This window comes from Plecotus auritus (assembly GCF_963455305.1).
Source record: "Plecotus auritus genome assembly, chromosome: 5".
In the NCBI taxonomy this organism is placed as follows: Eukaryota; Metazoa; Chordata; class Mammalia; order Chiroptera; family Vespertilionidae; genus Plecotus; species Plecotus auritus.
Genome location: NC_137776.1, coordinates 50375391 through 50400549, shown reverse-complemented (window position 1 = coordinate 50400549; position 25159 = coordinate 50375391). Strand labels below are relative to the sequence as shown.

General features: G+C 38.7%; 1 protein-coding gene across 13 annotated transcripts in view; it reads left to right on the top strand.

Moving 5' to 3' along the window:
• The first annotated feature begins 5930 nt into the window (after window positions 1–5930).
• The window catches only part of PPIG (peptidylprolyl isomerase G), a 45986-nt gene continuing 26757 nt past the window's right edge, over window positions 5931–25159 (top strand). Inside the window, exons 1-9 of one of the 13 annotated variants that reach the window (XM_080670184.1) lie at window positions 5945–6068; window positions 8622–8652; window positions 11875–11947; window positions 14898–14945; window positions 15981–16058; window positions 16154–16228; window positions 16592–16699; window positions 17323–17367; window positions 20142–20229. In XM_080670184.1, the coding sequence (XP_080526310.1) occupies window positions 15998–16058; window positions 16154–16228; window positions 16592–16699; window positions 17323–17367; window positions 20142–20229 (377 nt within the window). In that variant the 5' untranslated portion in view covers window positions 5945–6068; window positions 8622–8652; window positions 11875–11947; window positions 14898–14945; window positions 15981–15997. Of the gene's footprint in view, window positions 6069–6203; window positions 6478–6967; window positions 7031–8621; window positions 8653–11874; window positions 11948–14897; window positions 14946–15934; window positions 16059–16153; window positions 16229–16591; window positions 16700–17322; window positions 17368–20141; window positions 20230–25159 lie in introns of those variants that run through there. The other 12 variants (XM_080670183.1, XM_080670178.1, XM_080670187.1 and 9 more) reach the window with 12 other exon arrangements.

Here is a 25159-nt window from a genome sequence, read left to right as displayed (position 1 = left end):
GGTTTCACAGACCAGTGAAATGTCAACATATCTGGAACCAAAAAAAAATATGCCAATTTTTCATTTGTCCAAATAAGGACATCTAAAGAAAGAAAACAGTTACCACATTCCATAACCATCATTTCATAAAAATATTTTTAACACTAAGAAAAGGTGACAATTTTAAAAAACAAACAATTTTTCCTAAGAAAAGAGCAGTGAAAATTTTGTCATGGCTCAGCACCAGCCATTTGTAATGCTGCTTCTAAACATCTTTCAAGAATCTTCTAGCCCTGGCTAGTGTGGGTCAATGGTAGAGCACTGGCCCTTGGACCAAAGTGTTGTAGGTTTGATTCCTGGTCAAGGGCACATATCTGGGTTGCAGGTTCAATCCCTGGCCTGGTCCAGGAAAATAACCAATCAATGTGTCTCTTTCACATTGATATTTCTCTCTCTTACTCCCTCCCCCTCCCACTCTCTCTAAAAAATCAATGGAAAAAATATCCTTGGGTGAGGATTAACCAAATATTTATATAAATATTTAAATAAATAAAAACAAAATCTTTTAAAAAAAGAATCTTCTAAAATCTCACCCTTTGTAATATATATTATCTCTCTATATAAAACCCTAATATGCAAATAGACCGAACAGCAGAACAACCGAATAACTGAACAACCAAACAACCAGTCACTATGACATACACTGAATACCAGGGACATGTGTGGAACATGGCAGGCGCTGGTAGCAGGCGGCAGAGCACGGAACATGGTAGGCATCGGCTGCAGCGGGCTGGTGAAGCAGGTGAGCAGGGGCGCCAGTCCAAGGCAGGGTGCTGGTCGCTGTCATTGGGGCGAGCCTCTAGTGGTTACTAAAAATTCTTTGTTCCTGTGCATCAAGGTCCTGGTCCCACCGGGCACACACACCAGCGCTGGCCCTGCTTGCACCCGCTGTCAGTGCTGAAGCTGTGGCTCACACCCGCTGCTGGCACCCGGCGCCACTGGTGTGATCACTCAGTGCCGGCAGCGGGTGCGAGCGGGGCTGGCACTGTCGGTGTGTGGGAGCTGCAGCGTTGGGAGCAGGGCTGCAGGCAGACAGGGGACCCTGGTGGCAGTGAGAGGGGCCTGGCGGGGGGGCATGGAGGATGGGCTGAGACCCGCCCCTGTGCCCATTGCAGCCTTGCCGCCCATGTTCCTTTCAAGGTGCACGCATTTGTGCACTGGCCCCTGGTATCTAATAAGCACTGTGTGAGCTAAAAACAATAAATGCATTTCCTCCCATTATCTAAATTCTTCCAGCTGGGCTAATAATCAAATTAACAGAGACAGATTAACAGGAGAAAATAAAATTTTAATACATACACAAGGGAAATTCACATAAACATGAAATTCCCATGAGACAACATTGGATATACACTCAGTGGCCAGATTATTATGATCTCTGAATGCATAATAATCTGGCCACTCAGTGTGTGTGTGTGTGTGTGTGTGTGTATGTGTGTATTAGAGGCCTGGTGCATGAATTCGTGCATGGGTGGGGTCTGGCCAGCCTGGCTAGGGGGAGGGGACATGGGCGGTTGGCCAGACTGCCTGCTGGTCGAACTCCTGGTCAAGGGGACAATTTGCATATTAGCCTTTTATTATATAGGATATACACTGAGTGGCCAGATTATTATGCATTCAGAGATCATAATAATCTGGCCACTCAGTGTATATGACATTTTGAGCAAAGGATATAGGGTCTTAGATTTCAGAAGTGAGAATTGGGTGATTTACAGGCAGTTGAGGAAGAGCAGAACGCACAATAGCAGAAAAATCCTTGCTAGGCAACTAAGAAGCATGGGGACACAGGGGTTATCTACCTAACAGGCCTTTGCCTGAAGCCCCATTTACCATACTTAATTCAAATTAAGCTATTTAGGCTAATGTAATATCCTTCCTGAAGCAGATTTTTCTTGAGCAGGAAAGAGGGGGAGAGTCAAAGGTTCTTTCTGAGTCTTTTGTTTCTTAATTACCAGCTTAAGAAACAAAAGGCAGATTCAGGGTGGTAAAACTTTGGTTCTCTTCAGTTGGTGGAAAATGTGGGCAGGCAGTGACAAGCTGATAGATACTCCTGGTCTGTGGTTTGAATGTGTCTGATGATGCCATCAAGTGCTCAGGTAAACTCTGCTTGGCTTACATAGCTTCAGTCACTGAGATTGTTTAAGCATGAGCTGTTGTGATGATGTCTGAAGTTTGCATCATGTCTTCCAGCTGTGGATTGTAATTTTAAGTTTCAGAAAAAATACAGTTTTAGTTCTCAACAATTCCAACTCTAAGGATGTGAGAAAACTTAAACCATTAGGTCAGAGAAGCGCTTTTCAATCTTTTTCATCTCATGGCACACATAAACTACTTACTAAAATTCTGCAGCACACCAAAAAATATATTATATATTTTGCTAATCTGAGGGGGGAAAAAAGGTATACTTTTGATTTACTCACACCAGATGGCTATTGTTGTGTTGCCTGTTGTCATTTTTTATCTAACAATCTAAGGGAAAAGAGGTCAGTGCTCCTGATGAAATAGTCAGATATTGCATGTTTTAAAAATTACCTGATTGAAAATTGCTGGTTCAGAGGGTTGTAGTCAAATATCTAAGAAAACAAGAAAAATTCAGGACCCAGTTCAGTTTACAGGTGAAAAATAAAACTTTAAACACAATTAACTAAACTAGAATCTAATGTCCACAACGGGGTATTGCTTCTATTGAAACACAATTTTTCTTTCTAAAATCACCCTCATTTTTCTCAATGATAGCCAAATTAAGACTAATTTACTGCATAAGTCTAGTTTCAATGAATTTGGCCTGATTATTTGTATAACTTCAACAAGTATAGCAATTGATCATATAAACTCTTTTAAATTTGCTTTGCTAGAATTTTCATGACTGTGTGAATTCCCCATGAGCATGTATTAAAATTTTGATTTTCTCCTATTAATCTGTCTCTGTTAATTTGATTATTAGCCCAGTTAGAAGAATTTAGAAGGTGAGAGGAAAAGTATTATTTTTTTAGCTCCCACAGTACTTATTAATATTTTACTATTAAATAATTATCAGACAATTCATATTATGGATTAAAAAGGGGTCACATACTAATTCTGACAAGCTCAGAGGAGGCCTGCATGGTGGGCCTTACAAACTCAGAGACTAAAAGTAACCACATAGGATGATCTGAACATAAAAATCTCTACTTGAAAGGGTTAAGCAGGTAGTCACATCCTAGGCCTGTAGTGTCCTTAACAAAGGTCTATCTTTAACTTGAGTCTGTCTATTGTCTTTTTGCATCTAAGATAACATACCTTTGAAATGTCAGCGTACTCTCCTTTTCCAGACCCCTCAAAGAACACCCACCACCAGAAAACCAGACCACAGAATCCCTCATTATTATCTTGTTCCCCAAATACCAACTCCTTGTGCTATAAATGTTCATTATTAACCATCCTTTACCCACCAATGTAAAAGAAGTATCTCTCCATTTTATTTTTTATCCAATCCCAGAGATTTCCCCATTTTGCTTTCTCCCACCTTCTTAATCTCCCACCAATGGATTTCTTGTAACCCTTCTTACATCACCTCCTTTGATTCTGATATATAAAACTAGAGGCCTGGTGCATGAATTTGTGCACGGGTGGGGGCTGGTGGGAGGAAGGGGCCATGGGCAGTTGGCTGGCTGGCCCTGCCCCTGATGGGATGGGGGTGGGGCGATTGGGGGCAGAGCTGGCCGGGCTGAGGGGCCGTGGGTGGTTGGATGGCTGCCCCTGCCCCCAATCGGGGTGTTGGGAGCCAATCGGGGAAAGGGCCAGCTGGGTGGGGGGGCCGATGGGGGCCCAGATCAGGCTAGTTGGCTGCCACTGTGCATACCATAGCCACTAGTCATTCTGGTTGTTCCGCCGTTGCGGTTGCTGGGCTTTTATATATATATAGATAAGCTGCAAAATTGAAATTCTCTGAAGCATATTCTCAATTTGTTGAGATTTTGCTCCCCAGAAGTTGTTGTCAGTTTGGCTCAAATGAACTCACAAAAATTCTCTAGGTCAGTGGTCGGCAAACTGCGGCTCGCGAGCCACATGTGGCTCTTTGGCCCCTTGAGTGTGGCTCTTCCACAAAATACCATGGCCTGGGCGAGTCTATTTTGAAGAAGTGGCGTTAGAAGAAGTTTAAATTTAAAAAATTTGGCTCTCAAAAGAAATTTCAATCGTTGTACTGTTGATATTTGGCTCTGTTGACTAATGAGTTTGCCGACCACTGCTCTAGGTGTAGATGTTTCTTAGATTGACAATATATGTGTATTTCTCTTGGAAGATGGTATGTATAGAACAAGATTAGTAATGTTACCTTTGTATACTTCAACATGCTAATTATGGTATGACGATCCGTAACATTTCTTCAAAAATGTCTCTGACTGAATAGATGAGAAAGAGGAAGAATACACCAATGTAAGAGCAATGTCATTTACACATTACCTCTACCAGTAAGTAGAAGTCTAAGAAACTAATCTGTATGTCATACCTAATTAAAAATATATTCTGATGAAAGCTGAATAAACAAAAATCAAACAAACCAATACTCAAGAAAATCCATCTTAATAGTGCTTAATATAAATCAGATTTTTTAAGGTCTTGCAGAATTGCCCTCCTCACTGCAAAGTGTAAATCATACAACCACTTGACTGTCCAAAGATGATATGCTGTTGCTCCCTTGCAATAAAGGCAATCAATAGCTTAAGGAACTGTCCTGTTTTACAAGACCCTTACATGTACCACTTGTCTAACTATTGTTGCGGTCTAATTCACAGACTGTAAATAAGTGAAAAATTTAAATCATAACTTAAGTTCTTTTATTTTTAATAACTTACATTATTTTTACACAATAATAAAACCTAAGTTCCCTTAGCTAGTTCCTTTAAAACTTGCCCACATCCCCACAAGGATTGCCCCAACACCCTTCCTCCCAAATAGCAGTGGGCACTTATTTCTAACATAATCTAGGGATTCTTACTTCTTAAAATAATAACAGTATATGTCCTATTTCCCCTACAGAGCACTGTATTTGGAGTCAAAGACTAGCTTTGATATTTAGAAACTGTGTTTAAGAGGAGCCACTTAATCTCCCTGTGCCTACATTTCTTTATCTGCAAAACAATGATAATAACCTATACCATGGGGTATTGTGAAAATATAAAAAACGAGCATCAATGACTTTGTAATTTTCCTTTTTCCTTAAATAACACTTAAAAAAAAACACACTTGTGTCATAGCATTAACTAGAAGCAGGACTGGAAGCTTCTTTTTTTTAAATCCTCACTATGTTTTTATTGCTTTTTATTTTTTTAATATACTTTCATTGATTCAGAGAGGAAGAGAGAGAAACATCAATGAGAATCATTGATCCATGGGCTGGCTCCCGCACGCCCCCAGCTCTGAATCTAGCCCGCAACCCGGGATCCTTCAGTCCGCAATCACACGCTCTATCCACTGAGCCAAACCAGTTAGGGCTTTATTTCTTTTTAGAGAGAGAAACATGGATGTGAGAGATAAACTAAACATCCAATGGTTGCGCCCCAACTGGGGATCCAACGCACAACTGAGGTATGTGCCCTGACCTGGAATAGAATCCACTACCTTTTTGGTGTAGGGACAACGCTTCAAGACAACCAGACTGGCTGGGAGCACCTAAAAGGTAGGACTTTCTTTTCAATAAAGATAACAAATAAGTGTTTTCTAAATGAAGCACTTCATCTCGCGAATTATATAGCATTCTTACAGTTACAAGCGGTCCCAATAAACTAAACTACCTATAAACTAGGGTATTTCACAAGCACCAATATCCTAGAACTCAAGGCAGGGCCGGGGTGACCCAATCATGGGAACACCAGGACATAAGGTCGACCAACCCGTGACGTACTTCCGGCGCGACGCTTCCCCTCCACACTGGGACTGGGTGGTGGGGGAGGGAGGCGGGTAGTGGGCTTTAGCGCCTTTTCTGGCGGCGGTAGATTTGAAGCGTTCTGAAGGACCGGACCTGGGAGGAGGAGACTCTACGGGTGCAGGTGAGTGGCCTGGAGCCCGTATTGTTTCGGTGGCGTCCTTTGCAGCAGTCCTGGGGCACGGGAGCGGGAAGGGCCGGAGAAGAGGGGCGGAGCCGGCACGACAGGCCCTGCCGACTTAACCGTCTTCCCTTTGAGGTCTCGGGGCTGCCAGGTTCCAGATAGGACCCCCGCGGGCCGTGGCGCTGGCTCTACAGATGCTGGATCTGGAGCAGGCTTACAGCCGCGTCACCCGGGCCTGGGAAACGACCCTCCCCCTGCCAGCCTCCGCCCTCCATCGCGGCGCACGCCTCCCTCCCTGACGCATTTTGCCGCACAAGCTGTAATATGGCGGCAGCGACGGCGGCCTGAACTCTGGGGAGCCGGGCTGGTTTTTGATGCTTCAGAATTGTAAGACTAAACACTAATGTGGGTAGGTAGGAGAATTGGCGGGGTCGGGGGAGGTGTAACCTGATATCCTGTCAGGTTAGAGTTGGAGAGTAGCGGGCGAGGAGCCAGGATCACAGGGGTTAAGATTAGATTGAAGACAGGCTTTCCTCCTGCGACCTTTTTTCCACCTCACAGAGACAGCGTCTATCGTGAGTAGTTAAGTGGCCCAGGCCACTTAGTTAAGCATTCTCCTAAAACTGATATCCAGGTTCTTCCCCTCTCATCCCAGAGCTGTCTCGAAGTTCTCCCACGATCCGTGAGCAACGCAGGCCTTTTAGGAGAGAGAATTACTTTAAGAGGAAGATGACGGTTTCTGAGCTCCATATGCCTTTGCGGGGAAGTGTGTGTATTTGGCTCATCTTGAGCTAAATCCAGGTCTGCGGGAATGGAGAATTCCCAGTCATTTGGAAAATGTTATAAAAGCACCATTTTGTGCAATTTCTTCTCATAACAGTACTTTCTGTGCAGGACCAAGTTTTTGCAATAATGATCACAAATACTTACAAGGAATAATTAAATGTTTTGGAAATTTTGGGGTACGTTAACTTTCATTAGCTTAAACCAGATAGGGAGAGAGTGTGTGTGTGTGTGTGTATTTTCATTTGGCAAAGAATGGCCAGTAATTTACCGGTTCAGAAGGATGATGGGGGGGGGGGGGGGTTGTGTGTGAACATTTTTTTAACATGTCTTAAAGAGTTCACTTTGCATTGTTTAATGTTTTCTTTATGATTCAGTATTATTGGTGCCCTGGGATCGTAAGGGTCTTGTTTTGTAGGATTCCGTGCTTTTTTATTTTTATTTTTTGAATTGTGTTTGCTTTTTACGTGTTTTGGTTTGTTTGTTTTTTTGGGGGTTTTTTTTGGTAGTTGCAGGCTGTTGTCAGGGTCTCCTTCCTCTGTTGTCAGGAGGGTACAAGTTTGCAGACTTTTTTTTTTTTAATATATATATCTTTATTGATTTCAGAGAGGAAGGGAGAGGGAGAGAGAGATAGAAACATCAATGACAGAGAGAATCATCCACTGGCTGCCTCCTGCACGACCCTACTGGGGATCGAGCCCACAACCCAGGCATGTGCCCTTGACCGGAATCGAACCCGGGATCCTTCAGTCCGCAGGCCGATGCTCTATCCACTGAGCCACACCAGCTAGGGCTTGCAGACTTCTTAGGTTAGAAAATACTGATTTGTTTCTGGCTCAGCCATTTTTTATTTTTATTTTTTTAAATTTTAGAGAGAAAGGAAGGGAGAGACAGAAACATTAGTTTGTTGTTCCACTTGTTTGTGCACTCATTGGTTGATTCTTGTATGTGCCCTGACGGGGAAGTGAAGCCACTACCTTGGCTATCCTGAGGACACTCAACCAATTGAGCTTTCCAGCTAGGGCCCACTCAACCATCTTTCTGAACCTCAGTTTCTTCATCTATAAAACGATATTTTTATTTTAGACTATCTTGAAGCTGGGCTTCAAAAATAAATATTCAGGTTTGTTAAAATTCTGTGTAAAATTGGCTTTGAATAAGAACTCGGTAGTTCTTGTACCAGTGAAGTGAAGAGCATACGTTGCATTTATTGGGACCTATCAAAGGCCTTAGTTTTTGGTGCTTTTAATTGTGGTCTTGCATTATCCATGGCCTCGAAATAAGGTCTTTGTCCTTTTGTATATTTTAAATTAGATTTTTCTGTCAGGCAGCCTTCATTCTTTAATTAAAGGGAAATTGGTAGCCATTCATAATAGGTGAACTAGTTCTGTTAGCTATCAGGACTCCATCTGTAATGCTTTCAGTGTTGCTATTTTAAAGAAGTTATGTGTTGATGTTTTTCCTTATTATTTTACTAATAGGGTATTTCAACAGAATTATAATGTATTATCTGTTTTTAGTATTCTAATGTACTAAGATGTTTTACTTGGGAATCCATAGATAATTGACTCAAGTGATTGAAGAGTTTGTTGCAAATCTTCTGCTACTACATCGCATGGCACTTCCCCCTACCCCCATATCCCTTCCACCCCCGGGCTTTAATTTTAGCACCAAGTTTCAGTTTTCATTTGATTTACATGTCAATGGTTTTGCCATTGTTTAATGCATATATGGTCCTAATAAGAACTCAATGTGTTTTTATTTCTGCAGGGCAAATCTTGCATCTTGAAATTTGCTACAGGCAAGTATAATGAATACTTAAGAAAACTGTTGCAACTGGGACTTTGTACTTTTAGTGCAGACAAGAAATCTGCTCTTTTAGTTTGAGCGGTGGCTTAAAATAAGCAGCAGTCACCTTCTGAAATAGAATTAAATCATACTTATAAATGCAGACATCAATTTTTGATATTAAAAATTTTTTTAACTTGGGCTATTTATTTATGTTAATCTTCTCCCAAGGATATTTTTCCATTAATTTTTAGGGCGAGTGGAAGAGAGAGGGAAACATCAATGTGAGAGAAACACATCGATTGGTTGCCTGCTGCATGAGCCCAGACCAGGGCCCCCGGCTGGGGAGGATCCTGCAACCAAGGTCCATGCCCTTGACCGGAATCGAACCTGGGACCCTTTGGTCCTCAGGCCGAGGCTCTATCCACTGAGCCAAACTGGCTACAGTTTAAAATGGTTATTTTTAAAACATGAATGATTCCTTGAATGATATTTTTTTTATTGATTTCAAAGAAGAAGGAAGAGGTAGAGAAACATCAGTGATGAAAGAATCATTGATTGGCTGCCTCTTGCATACCCCCTACTGGGGATCGAGCCCGCACCCTGGGCATGTGCCCTTGACTGGAAGCGAACCGAGGACCAGTCAGTCCGCAGGCCAATGCTCTATCCACTGAGCCAAACCAGCTAGGGCTTTACCTCTGATTTAAAAAAATTTTTATTTATTGACTTGAGAGAGAAACATTGATTTGTTGTTCCATTTATTTATAAATTGATTTTTTAAAACTAATGAAAAACCTGTTTGTTTATATATTAAGCCATATTAATTATTAAAACTTCATTTTAAAATTTAGTCATAATTAAGTTATTGCATCACGGTCAGTATGCTGGAAAGTTAAATCAGCCATTACTTAGAATATTTGTAAATAAGCTGGTTTCCACAGAGAAGCTATAGAGTACTTAATCAGGAAACTTGTTTTTTCCCCACTTGTGATCTTGAGCCAGTCACTTCAGCTCTCTAGTCTTCTCAATCTATAAAATCGTTAGATTGGACCAGATTATTTCTAAAGTTTCTTCAAACTTCAGGAGTTTTGTAGTGCTTTATATAGGAATTACTGGATTGAATAATGTTGATAGGATGGTGTAGGTTAACTCTGGAGACATTGAAATAAATTTGTTACAAGAACTTAGATAATTACAGGTACAATATTAAGTATATTAGCAGAGATTTCCCAATTAGTATATGCTTTTTCAATTCAGCACTAACACAGTTGTAACTATATTTTTATGGCTCTTGGATTGTATGTGTAAAAAGTGTATCTTGCCCTAGCTGAGTGGTTCAGTTGGTTGGAGTGTCGTCCCATTTACCGAAAGGTTTTGGGTTCGATTCTGAATCAAGGCACATACCTAGATTGTAGGTTCCAACCCCTGGTCAGGAGGCAGCTGATTCATGTTTCTCTCTCACATTGATGTCTGTCTATCTGTCTCTCTCATTCTCTCTAAACATCAATAAAAATATGTTCTCGGGGGAGGCTAACATTTTTTTTTAAGTGTATAATTTTCTTATTTAACACTGAAGTTGGCAACATTACAGCTTTTCTCTTTTTAAGTTTTCTAAAGGATTTAAGAATTTAGGAAATGTTTATACACTGTTAAATTGTGCTTCTAGCATAATGGTTTGTAACTGTTAGCGACACTAAGGGAAGGGGCACTATGAGGAAGAGCATAGTTGCCTTTCCTGACACCTCAGAAAGTTAAGTTGTACTTAATTCATTAGTAATCTGGCATACAAGAGTGTATTTAAATGTTTTTTAAGCAGTTCATTTTCATTTCTCATTTGTTCTCTGGGAACTACATTAGGGGTAGTGTAAAGAGGCTGCTGTGAATGTTAGATTGCCTTCTTTGAAAGTAATCTTCAAGATCCACTGTAGTTTTATTTTTTATTTTTTAAAATATATTTTTATTGATATTTTACAGAGAGGAAGGGAGAGGGATAGAGAGCTAGAAACATCGATGAGAGAGAAACATCGATCAGCTGCCTCCTGCACACCTCCCACTGGGGATGTGCCCGCAACCAAGGTACATGCCCTTGACCGGAATTGAACCCGGGACCCCTCAGTCCGCAGGCCAATGCTCTATCCACTGAGCCAAACCGGTTTCGGCAAGATCCACTGTAGTTTTAATTAAACTTAGTATGATTACACTTAGAGGTGGAAATCTTGTATATAAATTGTTACCTGTTTATTAAACTTAAGCAGATGAGAACTTCCCATCCTTGTATCTTGGTTCTGAACAGAATATGCTCCCTCTAATAGTGGATTTGGTTGGAAGAAAGTGAGAGATGGAGGAAAAAAAAAGTAACACTTTTTAAAAAAACAGTGTCGCAAAAAAAATGTATACACACGCTTTGAATAATTATAAAGATAGTGTTTACTTAAAATACATTTCATTTTCAAAATTGAGCTATTAGCTATTAAAGTGTGTATACATTTTTGGGGGGGACATAGAATGCAGTAGGCAGATCTAGGAAATAGGTTGTTTCAGTTGTGAAACAGGCTGAGAGGATGGTTACTGGTAGGCTCTGGGAGAATTTCTGACTACAGATACATGTTGGCAATAAACTATGTGAGAAGCAGTACTTACAGGAGGAAAGGCACTGGGCTTTTTGTTGTTGTGTTTGTTTGTTAATCCTCACCTGAGGATATTTTTTTTCATTGTTTTTTATTTTTTTATTTTTAAATATATTTTACTGATTTTTTAGAGAGGAAGGGAGAGGGATAGAGAGTTAGAAACATCGATGAGAGAGAAACATCAATCAGCTGCCTCCTGCACACTCCCTACTGGGGATGTGCCCGCAACCAAGATACATGCCCTTGACCGGAATCGAACCTGGGACCCTTCAGTCCACAGGCCGACACTATCCACTGAGCCAAACCAGTTAGGGCTCATTGTTTTTTAAGAGAAAGCAGAAGTGGGGAGGTAGGGACAGAGAGAAACATTGATGTGAGAGAAATACATCGATTGGTTGCTTCTTGCACGTGCCTGACCAGGACCAGGGATCGAGCCTGCAACTGAGGTACGTGCCCTTGACCAGAATCGAACCTGGCACCCTTCAGTCTGCGGGCTGACCCTCACCACTGAGAAAAACTGGCTAGGGCCAAGGCACTGGTTTTTAATAGAAGAGTCTAGTTCCTGTTATGCCTTGATTAACTAGTATTCTTTTTATTTGATAATATAGTGCTGGGCCAGTCATTGCTTTGAAGATACATAGGTTCTCAGTTCGAGGACTTTACAGAGCAGTTTACTATAAAGTAAGTAAGATTCAACGAAGGGTCACTTAAGCTTTTGAGAGTCAGGGTGAAACTCCCAGAGTGTACTCTGGCTATGCTGAATATTTAAGGGCACTTGGGAATTAACCAAGGGAATCAGAAAGGGCAAAAACCTGCTGATCATCTTAATATTAACAGTTTTAAAGGATTTTATCTACTTTTTTAAGATTCAGTAATATACTGATTCCCTCATACTGTGTGAATAATTCTTTGAATGTAATGAAGTCATTGTATTTTTTATTGCCTAATTATAAATACCTTGTCCTTTACCATATATTTTAATAATTAGTTGCCCATATGCTTGTTCCCCTCCTTTCCGCCCCCATCCTTTATGTTACTTTTGGGTGAATATGGAAATTATTTTATGTATGAACTTATAAGATTTAAATTTTTATATATGACTTGTTACCTCTGATATTTTTATGAAATATATTTGTTGTAGAACTTTATAATTCTAGCACTTATATTTTAAAATATTGTAACATGTCTATTCACATACAAAAGTAACTAGGATATTTTTGATAAACATTTAAATCAACATGTGATTCTCTCTGCTTAGAAAAAAGTAGAAGTATATATGAAAAAATATTAAAAGTTACAGCTTGCCCCAACGGTGTGACTCAGTAGTTGACTGTTGACCCATGAACCAGGAGGTCACAGTTTGATTCCTGGTCAGGGCACATGCCTGGGTTGAGGGCTTGATCCTCAGTGTGGGGCATACAGGAGGCAGTCGATCAATGATTCTCTCTCATCATTGATGTGTCTATCTCTCCCTTTTCCTCTCTGAAATCAATAAACATACATATGTAAAAAGTAAATCAAAATAAAGGTGAAATTACTATAAAAAATAAAGTTACAGCTAAAAGCCAGGATTTTATGTAGTTTTTGTGTGATTTTTTTTTTTTTGGTAAGCTTATTAACTTTATTGTCTTATTTTTAAGTATTTTTATTATGAATAAAGTAGATGAAATTAAATATCAAGTTCAAATTTCTGAAGGAGTAGGGCAGGTGAGGTGAGTGCATGAGGTCAAGTACATAATAAATGGTAACAGCTAATAGGCAATAGTGGAAACTAGGTCAAACTAAAGCATATACCCCATCTAATGGGGGAGACTTGTGATTGCTATACAGGAATGAGGCTAGATATGATTATTTTTTATATCGATTTTATAGAAATAGCTGCAACTCATTTAGATTAAACAAATTTGCAGCAAACAACATCTGTAGACTGCTACACTAAGATTTCATTATTCACCATTCTTAGGAAATTCATCTATTTTACTGAAAATTGCATAGGCTTGATTTTTCCCTGAATTATTTTCTCTTTACTTTTTCTTGAAAAAAGAAAAATTGACCAGATGTTTGTCTTGTGTTTGGTTTTGGATATTATTTGAATAGTATCAGGAGTTCATGGACGAAATACTGTCCTATTTCTGATTAGATAAAATCTGGTTTGAATAATGTTAGGGACATAGTGTTGAGCCATCTATTGTGTCACCATTGTTCTTCGTTAGCTTTAAATATTAGAGCATTTATGTTCTCGAGATTTGTGTAGTGCTTTTAATGATAATCCGCTATCTTTCGTCTTTCTTGAATTAAGGCATATTTATAATTTTTTAATCTATACCTATGAAAAGTATCCTTATGTGGCATAACCTAAATATAATAGCCCTCCCAGATGTGTACATTCTATGTATTCTTTGGAGATTATATATACATTTTCTTTTTTATTATTCACTTTTTCTTTATAATAGCAATTGTGTTTATTAAAAGTAGAAAAGAAGTACAGTGAGACAAAAACTGTCTCCAGTCTTACAATCAAACAAGTGATTTTCAATTTTTTTCATCTCATGGCACACATAAACTTATTACTAAAATTCTTTGACATACCAAACATGTTTTTTGCCTATCTGATAAAAAAAATTGTTATAATTTTGATTTATTCACACTAGACTGCTATTGTGTTATTGGCTGTTGTCATTTTTTCATTTGACAATCCAAGGGAAAAGGAGGTCAGTTCCCGTGACTAAATAGTCAGGTCTTGCATGTTTTAAACATTTTTTGCAGTACACAGTGTGCCTCTTGTTGCACACTAGTTGAAAATTGCTGAAATACAGTAATGATTATTTCCTTTTAATCATTTTTTTCTTTTTGTAAATCTTGGCCTTGGTGGGACAGGAGTAGTGTATGTGATTATAATTATATTACATATACTGTTAGGTTGATTATTTTTAACAAATTATGAGCATTTCCCAAATTATTAATTTTTATAAGCATTGCTTTAATAACTGATATTTTAACTAGAGACTATAATTTAACCAATTTTCATAAAATTGAAGAGGTTGCTTCTGATTATATGTTACTAAAATGAGCACTAAGATGGCCAACTTTATACATGAAGGCTTTCTAAATTTAGGGTAGTTTCATACAGTAGATTCTTAGTAGTTGAATTTTATTGGTTTATGGTATAAACCAATTTAAAGCATAAAACCTTAAGAGTTTTGCATTTTGTTTCCAGAGGAGTGGATACTGTATTGGGAATTACTCTTTTAAAAAATCTCTGTGATCACCGGGCCATTGTGAGTGAGGGTTGTGTGTTGACCCAAGTACCAGGAGGTCACCGTTCAGTTCCCTGTCAGTACTCAATCCTTGTGGTGGGCATGCCAATCAATAATTCTCTCATTATTGATATTTCTGATTTTTTGTGTCTACACTAGCATATCAATAAATGCTATTGCTGATGATTAGAACATATCATACGTAAAACTTAATGTGCTTTTACTCAAAATATAAATCAACCATATATTACTGTTGTTAAATTATCCCCCTTTCTTCCTTGATGATTTATTTTTGTTTTGCTTTGTTTTTAGAGATTTACATGTTTTCTTTTTAAAACCACCATTTTAATCAAAACTCTCTTTTTGTTTTCCAGGGCTCAAAGGATTGGATCATTTTGTCCTTGATTTTTCTCTATTTAAAGGTAATTTGCCTGTTGAGTTCACTAGTCATACAGACTTAATACAGTTTTCTGTTTGGGGTGGCAATCTATATTTGGTTGTTAAAATAGAAATTATCTATATACATAAAAGGCTAATATGCAAAGTGTCCCCTTGGGAGTTCTACTGGGAGAATGGCAGTTCGCTCGCTCACTGTGACGTGTGCTGACCATCGGGGCGGTGCAGGACATGGCAGGCGACCAGCAGCGGCGGTAGGGTGCTGAGGGAGCAAGGGAAGGAAGAGGCAGGGAGGCAGGGGGAACTGTGTGGTGGCCGCAGCGTGCTGGTGGGGAGGGAAGGAGGAGGCAGGGAGGCAGGGAACCTGATGAGCCCTGATCACTGGCCAGGCCTAGGGTCCCTACTCGTGCATGAATTTCATATACCGGGCCTTTAGTATTGTATAATGGCTAAGCCTTTTCTTTCTTTCTTTTTTTTTATGTTTCTATTGATCTTTAGAAAGAGAGAAAGAGAAACATCAATTGGTTGCCTCCTGTATGCACCCTGACGGGGAATCCAACCCAAGACCCTTCTGTGAATGGGAGGATGGATACTCCAACTGAGCCACATTGTCCAGGGCTAAGCCTGTTTTCCCCCCGTCTTTTCTTTTTTTTCTTTTTAATTTTTTAAAATTGATTTCAGAGAGGAAGGAAGAGGGAGAGAGAGAGACAGAAACATCAATGATGAGAGAGAACCATTGATCGGCTGTGTCCTGCAAGTCCCCCACTTGGGACCAAGCCCACAACCCGGGCATGTGCCCTTGACCGGAATCGAACCCGGGACTCTTCAGTTCGCAGGCGGACGCTCTATCCACTGAGCCAAACCAGTCAGGGCTCTCCCTGTCTTTTCTGTGTGCCTCGTAAAATGCAATCTATCTCTAAAAGAAAAGAATCTTTGTTTTATGCCATGGAAGTAAATATCAAAATAAACTTCAAACTACATTTCTAGTTTATGCTGCACAAAATATTTTTTACAGAAATTTGTGAAGAAATCTTTGTCTGAAAACTGTATTTTACTCATAGATTGAAATATTGGAGCCATGGGAATAAAGGTTCAACGTCCACGATGTTTTTTTGACATCGCCATTAATAATCAACCAGGTAAGAAGATTAATGTTCTTATTTAACATTTATAAATGAGTATTTAATATTTTAAATTAGTAAGGAAGTTTAAACCAACTTTTTTTTTTTTTAAGCTGGAAGAGTTGTCTTTGAATTATTTTCTGATGTGTGTCCCAAAACATGCGAGAACTTCCGTTGTCTTTGTACAGGTTTGTGGATATTTTCAATTTCCCTAACAGTAGTCCCATTTTTATTTAAACAAATTTTAGATTTCTTTATGCATATTACTTTTTACTCTTAACATGCAAATTATGCAGCCTTGTGTTAAAGTAATTTTTAGAAATATGAGTTGTAATGGGATTTTATTTGACATTGATTTCTACATTTCAGCACTCTTCAGGATTTTTTAAATGAATTTTTAAAAAAATTATTGAGCGAGTGAAAATTCAATAGTTTAAAAAATCTATATTGTTTATTTTACAGGGTGAAAGCTTTCATCATTAATTATGCTTTAATACTACTTCCTTGATTTTCTTTCTACTAAATGGCCTACTAATTTTTCTTTTTTATAGGTGAAAAGGGAACAGGGAAATCAACTCAGAAGCCATTGCATTATAAGAGTTGTCTGTTTCACAGAGTTGTCAAAGATTTTATGGTTCAGGGTGGTGACTTCAGTGAAGGTAAGACTTTGATTCCCACAAAAAAATTATATATTCCTTGTTAAATATCATAGATCTCAAATCTTCAGTTTTATTTTTTTGCCCTATCAATTAGAAGTACTCATAGAAATAAGTTAAAAGAAGGAAGCACAGGAAATAATTTCACCTTTGAAGTATGAATTAATTTCAGAAATTTGCTTCTTGATAAAAAACAAAATACTGTATTTCTCCATTAGTAACCTATCAGTGTCTGTGTTTGATTTTTTCACAGCTAGTAATCCTTACCTACCATATAGTTTTTACCTTTACTTTTTTATTATAAAAACATCAAGATTCTATTTTAAAGACACTTTCAAAACGGTCAGTAATTTCTGTTGAAAAACCTTCATAATCATCATTAGAATTGACCAGTGTGTGTGTGTGTGTGTCCCTTATTTTAATAGACTTTGTCTCTTACTATTGTACCATAAGGGAAAGAAAGTAATTTGGGATCTTGTCAGTATTGACTACGATTTGCTATGAACCTTTGAGTATTATTAAAAGTCATTCAAGCACTAACTTTCTAAGAAGCATTTTGTTTAGGTAGCACCTTCAAAGAGATTACTGTCTTGAGAGTTCTAAAAATCCATGTTTTTCATCCCTAGGAAATGGACGAGGAGGGGAATCTATTTATGGAGGGTTTTTTGAAGGTAAAAATGTTTACTTTTATTTTAAATTGTGTTTTTAATGGATTCTATTTGATTCACTTGATTTTCTCTATTAAATCAATAAGATTATTTACTAAACAGTGTATACTGTACTAATATCCATCTGCCTTCAACTACTCTGGAGGTAATTTTTGTTGTTAGGTAAATTTTCTTATGAAAAATTTTATAATATATGCCCTGGCCAGTTCGGCTCGGTTGGTTGGGCATTGTACCATGCACCAAAAGGTTGCTAGTTCAATTCCTAATCAAGGCACAAAGCCCAGGTTGCAGTTTCTATCCCTAGTAGGTAGCATGCAAGAGGCAGCCAACTAATGTTCTGCTCTCACATTGATGTTTCTCTTTCTCTCTCCCTCTTCTTACCTCTCTAAAAATCAATAAAAAAAATATATTTTTTAAATTACAGACTTTTTATAGAGATAGAATTTTTGTTTTTGATGTAAGACATACATATATCATACTATTTGAAGGATTTCAGTGATCTATAATAAAAAAGGTGTAATATGCTAATTAGACCGGACAGCCGAATGACATCCTTCCAGACGAAGCTGCAGCGGCGGGGGCCAAGGCAGAGGCAGTTAGAGGTGGTCAGGCAGGCAGGCGAGCAGAGGTGGTTAGGGGCGATCAGGCAGGCAGGCAGAGTGGTTAGGGGTGATCAGGTAGGCAGGCAGGCGAGTGGTTAGGAGCCAACAGTCCCCAATTGCAAGGGATGTCCGAGCCTAATATGCTAAGTGTCTGACCGTTCATTTGACCATTGGACCAGTCACTATGACGTGCACTGACAACCAGTAGGTTAGCTTGCTGCTGGGGTCCAGCCAATGAGGACTGGGAGAGACGGCCGGACACACCCTGGAGCCCTCCCAAGGTCCCTCCCTGGCCCCAATTGTGCACCAGTGGGGTCCCTCGGCCTGGCCTGCGGGGATTAGGCTGAAACCGGCTCTGACATTCCCCGTGGGGTCCCAGATTGCGAGAGGGTGCAGGCCAGGCCAAGGGACCACACCGGTGCGCGAATTGGTACACTGGGCCTCTACTATTGAATAAAAGTGGCAAGAGTGGTCATCCTTATCTCATTCTGATCTTAGAGGGAAAGCTTTCAGCTTTTTACCATTCAGTATCCCATAGCTGTGGGTTTGTCACATATGGCCTTTATTATATTGCGGCATATTCTCTCTGTACCCACTTTGTTGAGAGTCTTTACCATAAATGGATATTGAATGATCTTAACCTTTATTAAAGGTGATTCAGCAGTATTTCTTAGTAACAATATCCAAATTTTGGGTCCATTTTCCTGTGAAAAATTTTTTAGACTATCCTTGATATTCCAAAATTTAGCTGTAACATTTTTCCCAGATTTGAGTTTTCTCGCTGGAATTTTTTATTGATGTGAAGATCATTTGAAAGACTATGAACGTGTGAATGGGGAAATATTTCTTGTTATCCATCTTTCTTTCACCTTTGATATTCAGTGAATTTTGTTTCAAATTTCACTTGCTTAGTTTTCATTCTAATACAAGATTGTAAGGCAAGCTACTCTTTGCACTAAGTCCGTGGTCAGCAAACTGCGGCTCGCGAGCCACATGCGGCTCTTTGGCCCCTTGAGTATGGCTCTTCCACAAAATACCACGGCCTGTGCGAGTCTATTTTGAAGAAGTCGTGTTAGAAGAAGTTTAAGTTTAAAAAATTTGGCTCTCAAAAGAAATTTCAATCATTGTACTGTTGATATTTGGCTCTGTTGACAAATGAGTTTGCCGACCACTGCACTAAGTGATGCTGTGGCAGAGATTAAGTTAAATAGTACCTCTTTATGCTCAGAATAATATGTACCCTTTGAGCTCAGAACTAAAATAAATAGTATGGCTTTGGCAGCACAGATACTAAAATTGGAATAATACAGAGAAGATTATGCACAAGGATAATGCACAAATTTGTGAAGCATTCCTTATTTTCAATTCTTAAACGGGGGGGGCAATATAAAAAAAATTCTATCTGGATTCTTCTCTTGCTTTTTAGGAAAGTCATTTTTTTTTGTTTAAACAAACAAATTTGCCTTTTCCAAAAAAACATAAAGGACAAATGTAAATGGAAAGAAAGGGGATTGATAGACTAATTGGAGTTTATAGCAAGGGATTGAAAATTAGAAATATTTTAATCTAAAAAGATGTAGAGCCCCAACTGGGTGGCTTGATTGGTTGGAGTGTGGTTCCATACACAAAAAGCTTACGGGTTCAATTCCTGGTCAGGGCATGTGTCTGGGTTGTAGGTTCCATCCTCGGTCAGGGCGCACATACATACAGGAGGCCACTGATCAACATTTCTGTCTCATCATGTTTCTCTGTACCTTCCTCTCTAAAATCAATAAACATATCCTGTGGTGAGGTTTTTTAAAAAAAAAAACTTTAAAAAGGTGGGGAAGGAAATTGCTTAATATTTGATTCTTCTTTTAATCTGACTTTTTTTTTTTTTCAAATTTTTATTAAGGTATTATATGTGTACATATCTTACCATTACCCCCCCCACCCCACTCCCATACATGCCCTCATCCCCCAATGTTTTGCATCCGTTGGATACTCTTATATGCATGCATACAAGTCCTTCAGTTGATCTCTTATTTCCCCCACCTCTCCCTATAATCTGACTTTTATTTAAATTTTTCTGGTAATAAAGAGCACATGACATGGACATAAGACATGAAGAGGAGTGGAAATAATTTTGGGGGGTAGTTTATAAGTAATGTAACTGAAAATTTTGCTTCTTTGTAGATGAGAGTTTTGCTGTTAAACACAACAAAGAATTTCTCTTGTCAATGGCCAACAGAGGGAAGGATACAAATGGTTCTCAGTTTTTCATGTAAGTATTTATGATCTGATAGCTGAAAATATTTCTCTTGGTGTGTCATTTTTCTGTGTGCCTGCCCTTGATCCCTAATAAATAGAGGAGGGCCCCATAAGGGGTGAGCATTTTTAAAGAAGGGAGAACAAGGAATTGTTGAAGAAGGGAATATTATTGAAAGGGGAGGTGAATTGTACTACTAAAGTTTTCAAATGATGAAAACTTGTCAAGAAGACAGGAGCCAGTTTGAAGGGGTGGTGTTGCCACTGGCCATATTAGGACAATTTGACCATCAAAAAGTGTTGGATTGTCAAATAAAACAAGCCCAGGAGTCCATAGATATAAAAAATGAGTGAATAATGGGAAACACAAAAGCTGTTCCTTAGTAGAATATCAACTCATTAATGTAAAAGGAATGATGCAGTAGAAAAATCACCATATTTGCAGTCATCTCAGTAATAATTGATTAAGGAAAGTGTTATCTTTAGGTGGTAAATTTAGTGGGCATATGTATTTTTAAAAACTATATTTTTTCTTTTTAAATAAATTTTTATTGATTTCAGACAGGAAGGGAGAGGGAGGGAGGGAGGGAGAAACATCAATAATGAGAGATAATCATCGATCAGCTGCCTCCTGCACGCCCACACTGGGGATTGAGGCCCCAACCCGGGCATGTGCCCTGACGGGGAATCGAACTGTGACCTCCTGGTTCATGGGTCAACCCTCAACCACTGAGCCATGCTGGCTGGTCTAGAGGGTATATTTAACAAGGAATAGGATATTTACAGAGTATCTCTCCATAAATTACATAATTACAAAAAGTAAAATAAAATCAGTCCTCATTAAGATTCTGTATATGTGAATTTGCCTACTCACTAAAATATATTTGTAACTCCAAAGCTAATACTACTGATGTTTTGTAATTCTACTATTAAAAAATTGTGACCCAGAGCTCTTATTAGTAATATATATTTTTTATCATGTCCTATGGCAGTGGTCGGCAAACTCATTAGTCAACAGAGCCAAATATCAACAGTACAACAATTGAAATTTCTTTTGAGAGCCGAAAACTGACTTCTGCGCATGGGCCACGAAGTTTCAATCGCACTGTGCGTGCGCGCCTGCACGTGTTATTTTGTGGAAGAGCCACACTCAAGGGGCCAAAGAGCCGCATGTGGCTCGTGAGCCGCAGTTTGCCAACCACTGTCCTATGGGAACAGATTTGCTCTCCCTTTCAAGAGCCTTAAACTCTCCTGCTCTGAGAAGAACTAAGTCCATCAGCACCATGTGTATTCTAGTGTTTTTCCATTCCATATTTGTAACTCTTCTTCAACAGTGAAACACCTGGCTTCCATTTATCTTCAAAATTTCTACTCAATGAATCCTAAAAAAAAACAAAAAATTGCCATTCTATATCACTGAAAATAGTCTATTAACTAGAGTTCACTATTTATGTATAGTTACTTTTTCTTTGGACATAGAGTATGTAGTTAAGTTACCATGTTTAAAAGTTACTTGGATTAGTATTTTTTGGTGTGAATTTTATGTGGTTTTATGACTCAAAACATGTTAGGGTCATTTGTTTCTGATTACATTTCCTTTAGTTCTCCCTCTCCCCATGTTGTTTTGTTTTGTTTTGTTCTGTTTTTTGTGTGTGTTTTTTTTTTTTTTTTGCATTTTTAAAGTTTATAAAACATTAACATGATTCCAAATGTCAAAATTAAAATTCTGTTGAGGTATCACTCTCACCTAACTCTTTCCTCCATTCCCATTTTTTCACCCCATATCCAGCTATCCATGCTAGTAACCAACCTCATTAGTTTCTGGTTTATCTTCCTATATTTCTTTATGCAAACATAAACACAGATACATATATATTTTCTTATTTTCCCTTTTTTCTTGTGCAGTAGGTAGTATATTTATAATATTTTGCTCTTTTCACTTAACAATATGTCCTAGAAATCACTCCAGATCCTTTCTCATTCTTTTTTTGCAGCTGCATAGTACTCTATTATGTGTATACAGGGTGGTAGAAAAGTAGGTTACAGTTGTTTATATGGAAAGTAATACAATAATTAATAAACAGTAATACAGGAATAAACTGTTTCGTGTACTCACAACTGTAAACCTACTTTTGTCCCACACCATAAGAGTTTCTGATTTTTTTCTTTTTTATTTATTTTTTAAAAATATTTTTTTATCGACTTCAGAGAGGAAGGGAAAGGGAGAGAGAGATAGAAACATCAGTGATGAGAGGAATCATTGATCAGCTGCCCCCTGCGCACACACACACCCCCGCTCCCCACTGGGGATTGAGCCCACAACCCGGGCATGTGTCCTTGACCAGAATCGATCCCTGACCTCCTGGTTCATAGGTCAACGCTCAACCACTTAGCCACCCTGTCTGGGCCTGATTTTTTTTTTTTTTTTTTTTTTTTTTTTCTCCCAACAAAAACAACTTTAGCCTGACTGGTTTGGCTCAGCGGATAGAGCGTCGGGCCGTGGACTGAATGGTCCCGGGTTTGATTCTGGTTGAGGGCATGTACCTTGGTTGCAGGCTTGATCCCCAGTAGGAGGTGTGCAAGAGGCAGCTGATCAATGTTTCTAACTCTCTATCCCTCTCCCTTCCTCTCTGTAAAAAATCAACAAAAATATATTAAAAACAAACAAAAAAACAACTTTATTGTGTTTTTTTGTAGAAAAGTTAGACCACACAGCCCTACCCAGTTTGGCTCTCCCTTCCTCTCTGAAATCAATAAAAATATATTTAAAAGAAAGAAAGAAAGAAAAGTTAGACCATACAAATGAAAAGAAGGAAACAATCCCATCCCCAGAGCATCTTTCTAATAAAAACGTATGTAGAGTGAGTGTTGTATATAGACTATTATAATCAACTTTCAAATATAATATAAATCTCTTTGCACATCACTAAATATTAACATTTTAATAGCTACATGTTAGTTCATTGTTTGAAAGTACAGTGCTTTATTTATATAATTAACCTATATATATATTTTATTCTCACCTGAGAATATGTATTGATTTGAGAGAGAGAGAAACATCAATGTGAGAAAGAAATACCGATTGGTTACCTCCTGTATGTGTATCAAACAGGGATGGAACCCGCAACCTAGGTATGTGCCCTGAATTGAACCTGTAACCTTTTTGGTGAATGGGACAATGCTCCAACCCACTGAGTCAACCTGGCCGGGTAATTAACCTAATTTTTGAACATTTGGTTTAGTTCCTTTTTTTCCAAATTGCTGCAATAAACATTGTTGTGCCTATTATTTGATGTATTTTAATTATTTATTTTTTATAAGTTGCTGCAAGTTTACTTACTGAAATGTTTTACACATTTTCTTAAAAATATATTTTTATTGAGGAAGTGATAGAAACATCAATGATGACAGAATCATTGATCGGCTACCTCCTGCATGCTTCCCACTGGGGATCGAGCCTGCCATCGGGCATGTGTCCTGAACTGGAATCTAACCCTGACCTGGTTTATGGTCCATGCTCAACCACTGAGCCACACTGGCTGGGCTGTTTTACACTTTTTTATTTTTTTTTTTACAGAGAGGAAGGGAGAGGGATAGAGAGTTAGAAACATCGATGAGAGAAACATCGATCAGCTGCCTCCTGCACACCCCCTACTGGGGATGTGCCCGCAACCAAGGTACATGCCCTTGACCAGAATCAAACCTGGGACCCTTCAGTCCACAGGCCGACACTCTATCCACTGAGCCAAACCAGTTAGGGCTGTTTTACACATTTTTAAGTTTTTCTTTGTATATTGTTGCATTGACTTCCAAAAAGATTTATAGTTTAGTATCAGCAGTAAGTGCCAATTTTATCAGATCCTTTACACTGGGCATGATAATTGATTTTCCTTTTTTAGATAAAATTCTTCTGTGCTAACCAAAATCTTTATTAAGTTCATAACATCTTTCAAGTATATTCATTGAATCTTCCCTCTAAGTGTTGATTTCATCTTACCTCTTTCCACGAGTTCCCGTTTTCAATTCTTTTGGCTGCATACCTAGGAGTCGGAACTGCTGGGTCATGTGGAAATTTACGTTTAACTTCTTTTAAAAGACTTTTAAAATTGATTTTTAGAGAGAAAGGAAGGGAAAGAAAGAGAAGCATTAATGTGAGAGAGCTAAACATTGATAGGCTTCCTCAACTTGGGCATGTGCCCTGACTGGAAATCAAACAAGCAACCTTTTGGTGCACGGGACAACCAACTGAGCCCCACCAACCAGAGCACTTTTAGCTTTTTGAGAAGCCATCAGGATGTTTTTCACAGTGGTTACATCATTTTATGTTTCTACCAGCACTGTTATAAGAGTTCCCATTTTTCCATATTTCTCACCAACAACCTTTTTCACCAATCTGAGAATGACCATGAAAATAACTATAAAATTGCTTTAGGGACTACAAATAAATTCTAGTGAGCAAGTAAACTTGCAAATATGAATTCTTTGGAGTGAGGATTAACTGTATCTAGATGCAGATTACACACACACACACACACACACACACACACACACACGCCTGCACATTGAATATAACATAATACATACAAGGTATACACCTAGGTTTTTATATTTCTAGGTGCTTTTAGCAAGTTCAAGTAAGCATAGCTATTAACAGTGAGGAAACAGTGGGTTATTAGTTTTAAAAGTAAGGTGGGCCCTGACTGGTTTGGCTCAATGGATAGAGCGTCGGCCTGCGGACTGAAGGGTCCCGGGTTCGATTCTAGTCAAGGGCATGTACCTGGGTTGCAGGCACATCCCCAGTGGGAGGTGTGCAGGAGGCAGCTGATCGATGTTTCTCTCTCATCGATGTTTCTAACTATCTATCCTCTCCCTTTCCTCTCTGTAAGAAATCAATAAAATATATTAAAAAAAAAAAAAAGTAAGGTGGACTTTTAAAAATAAATGTA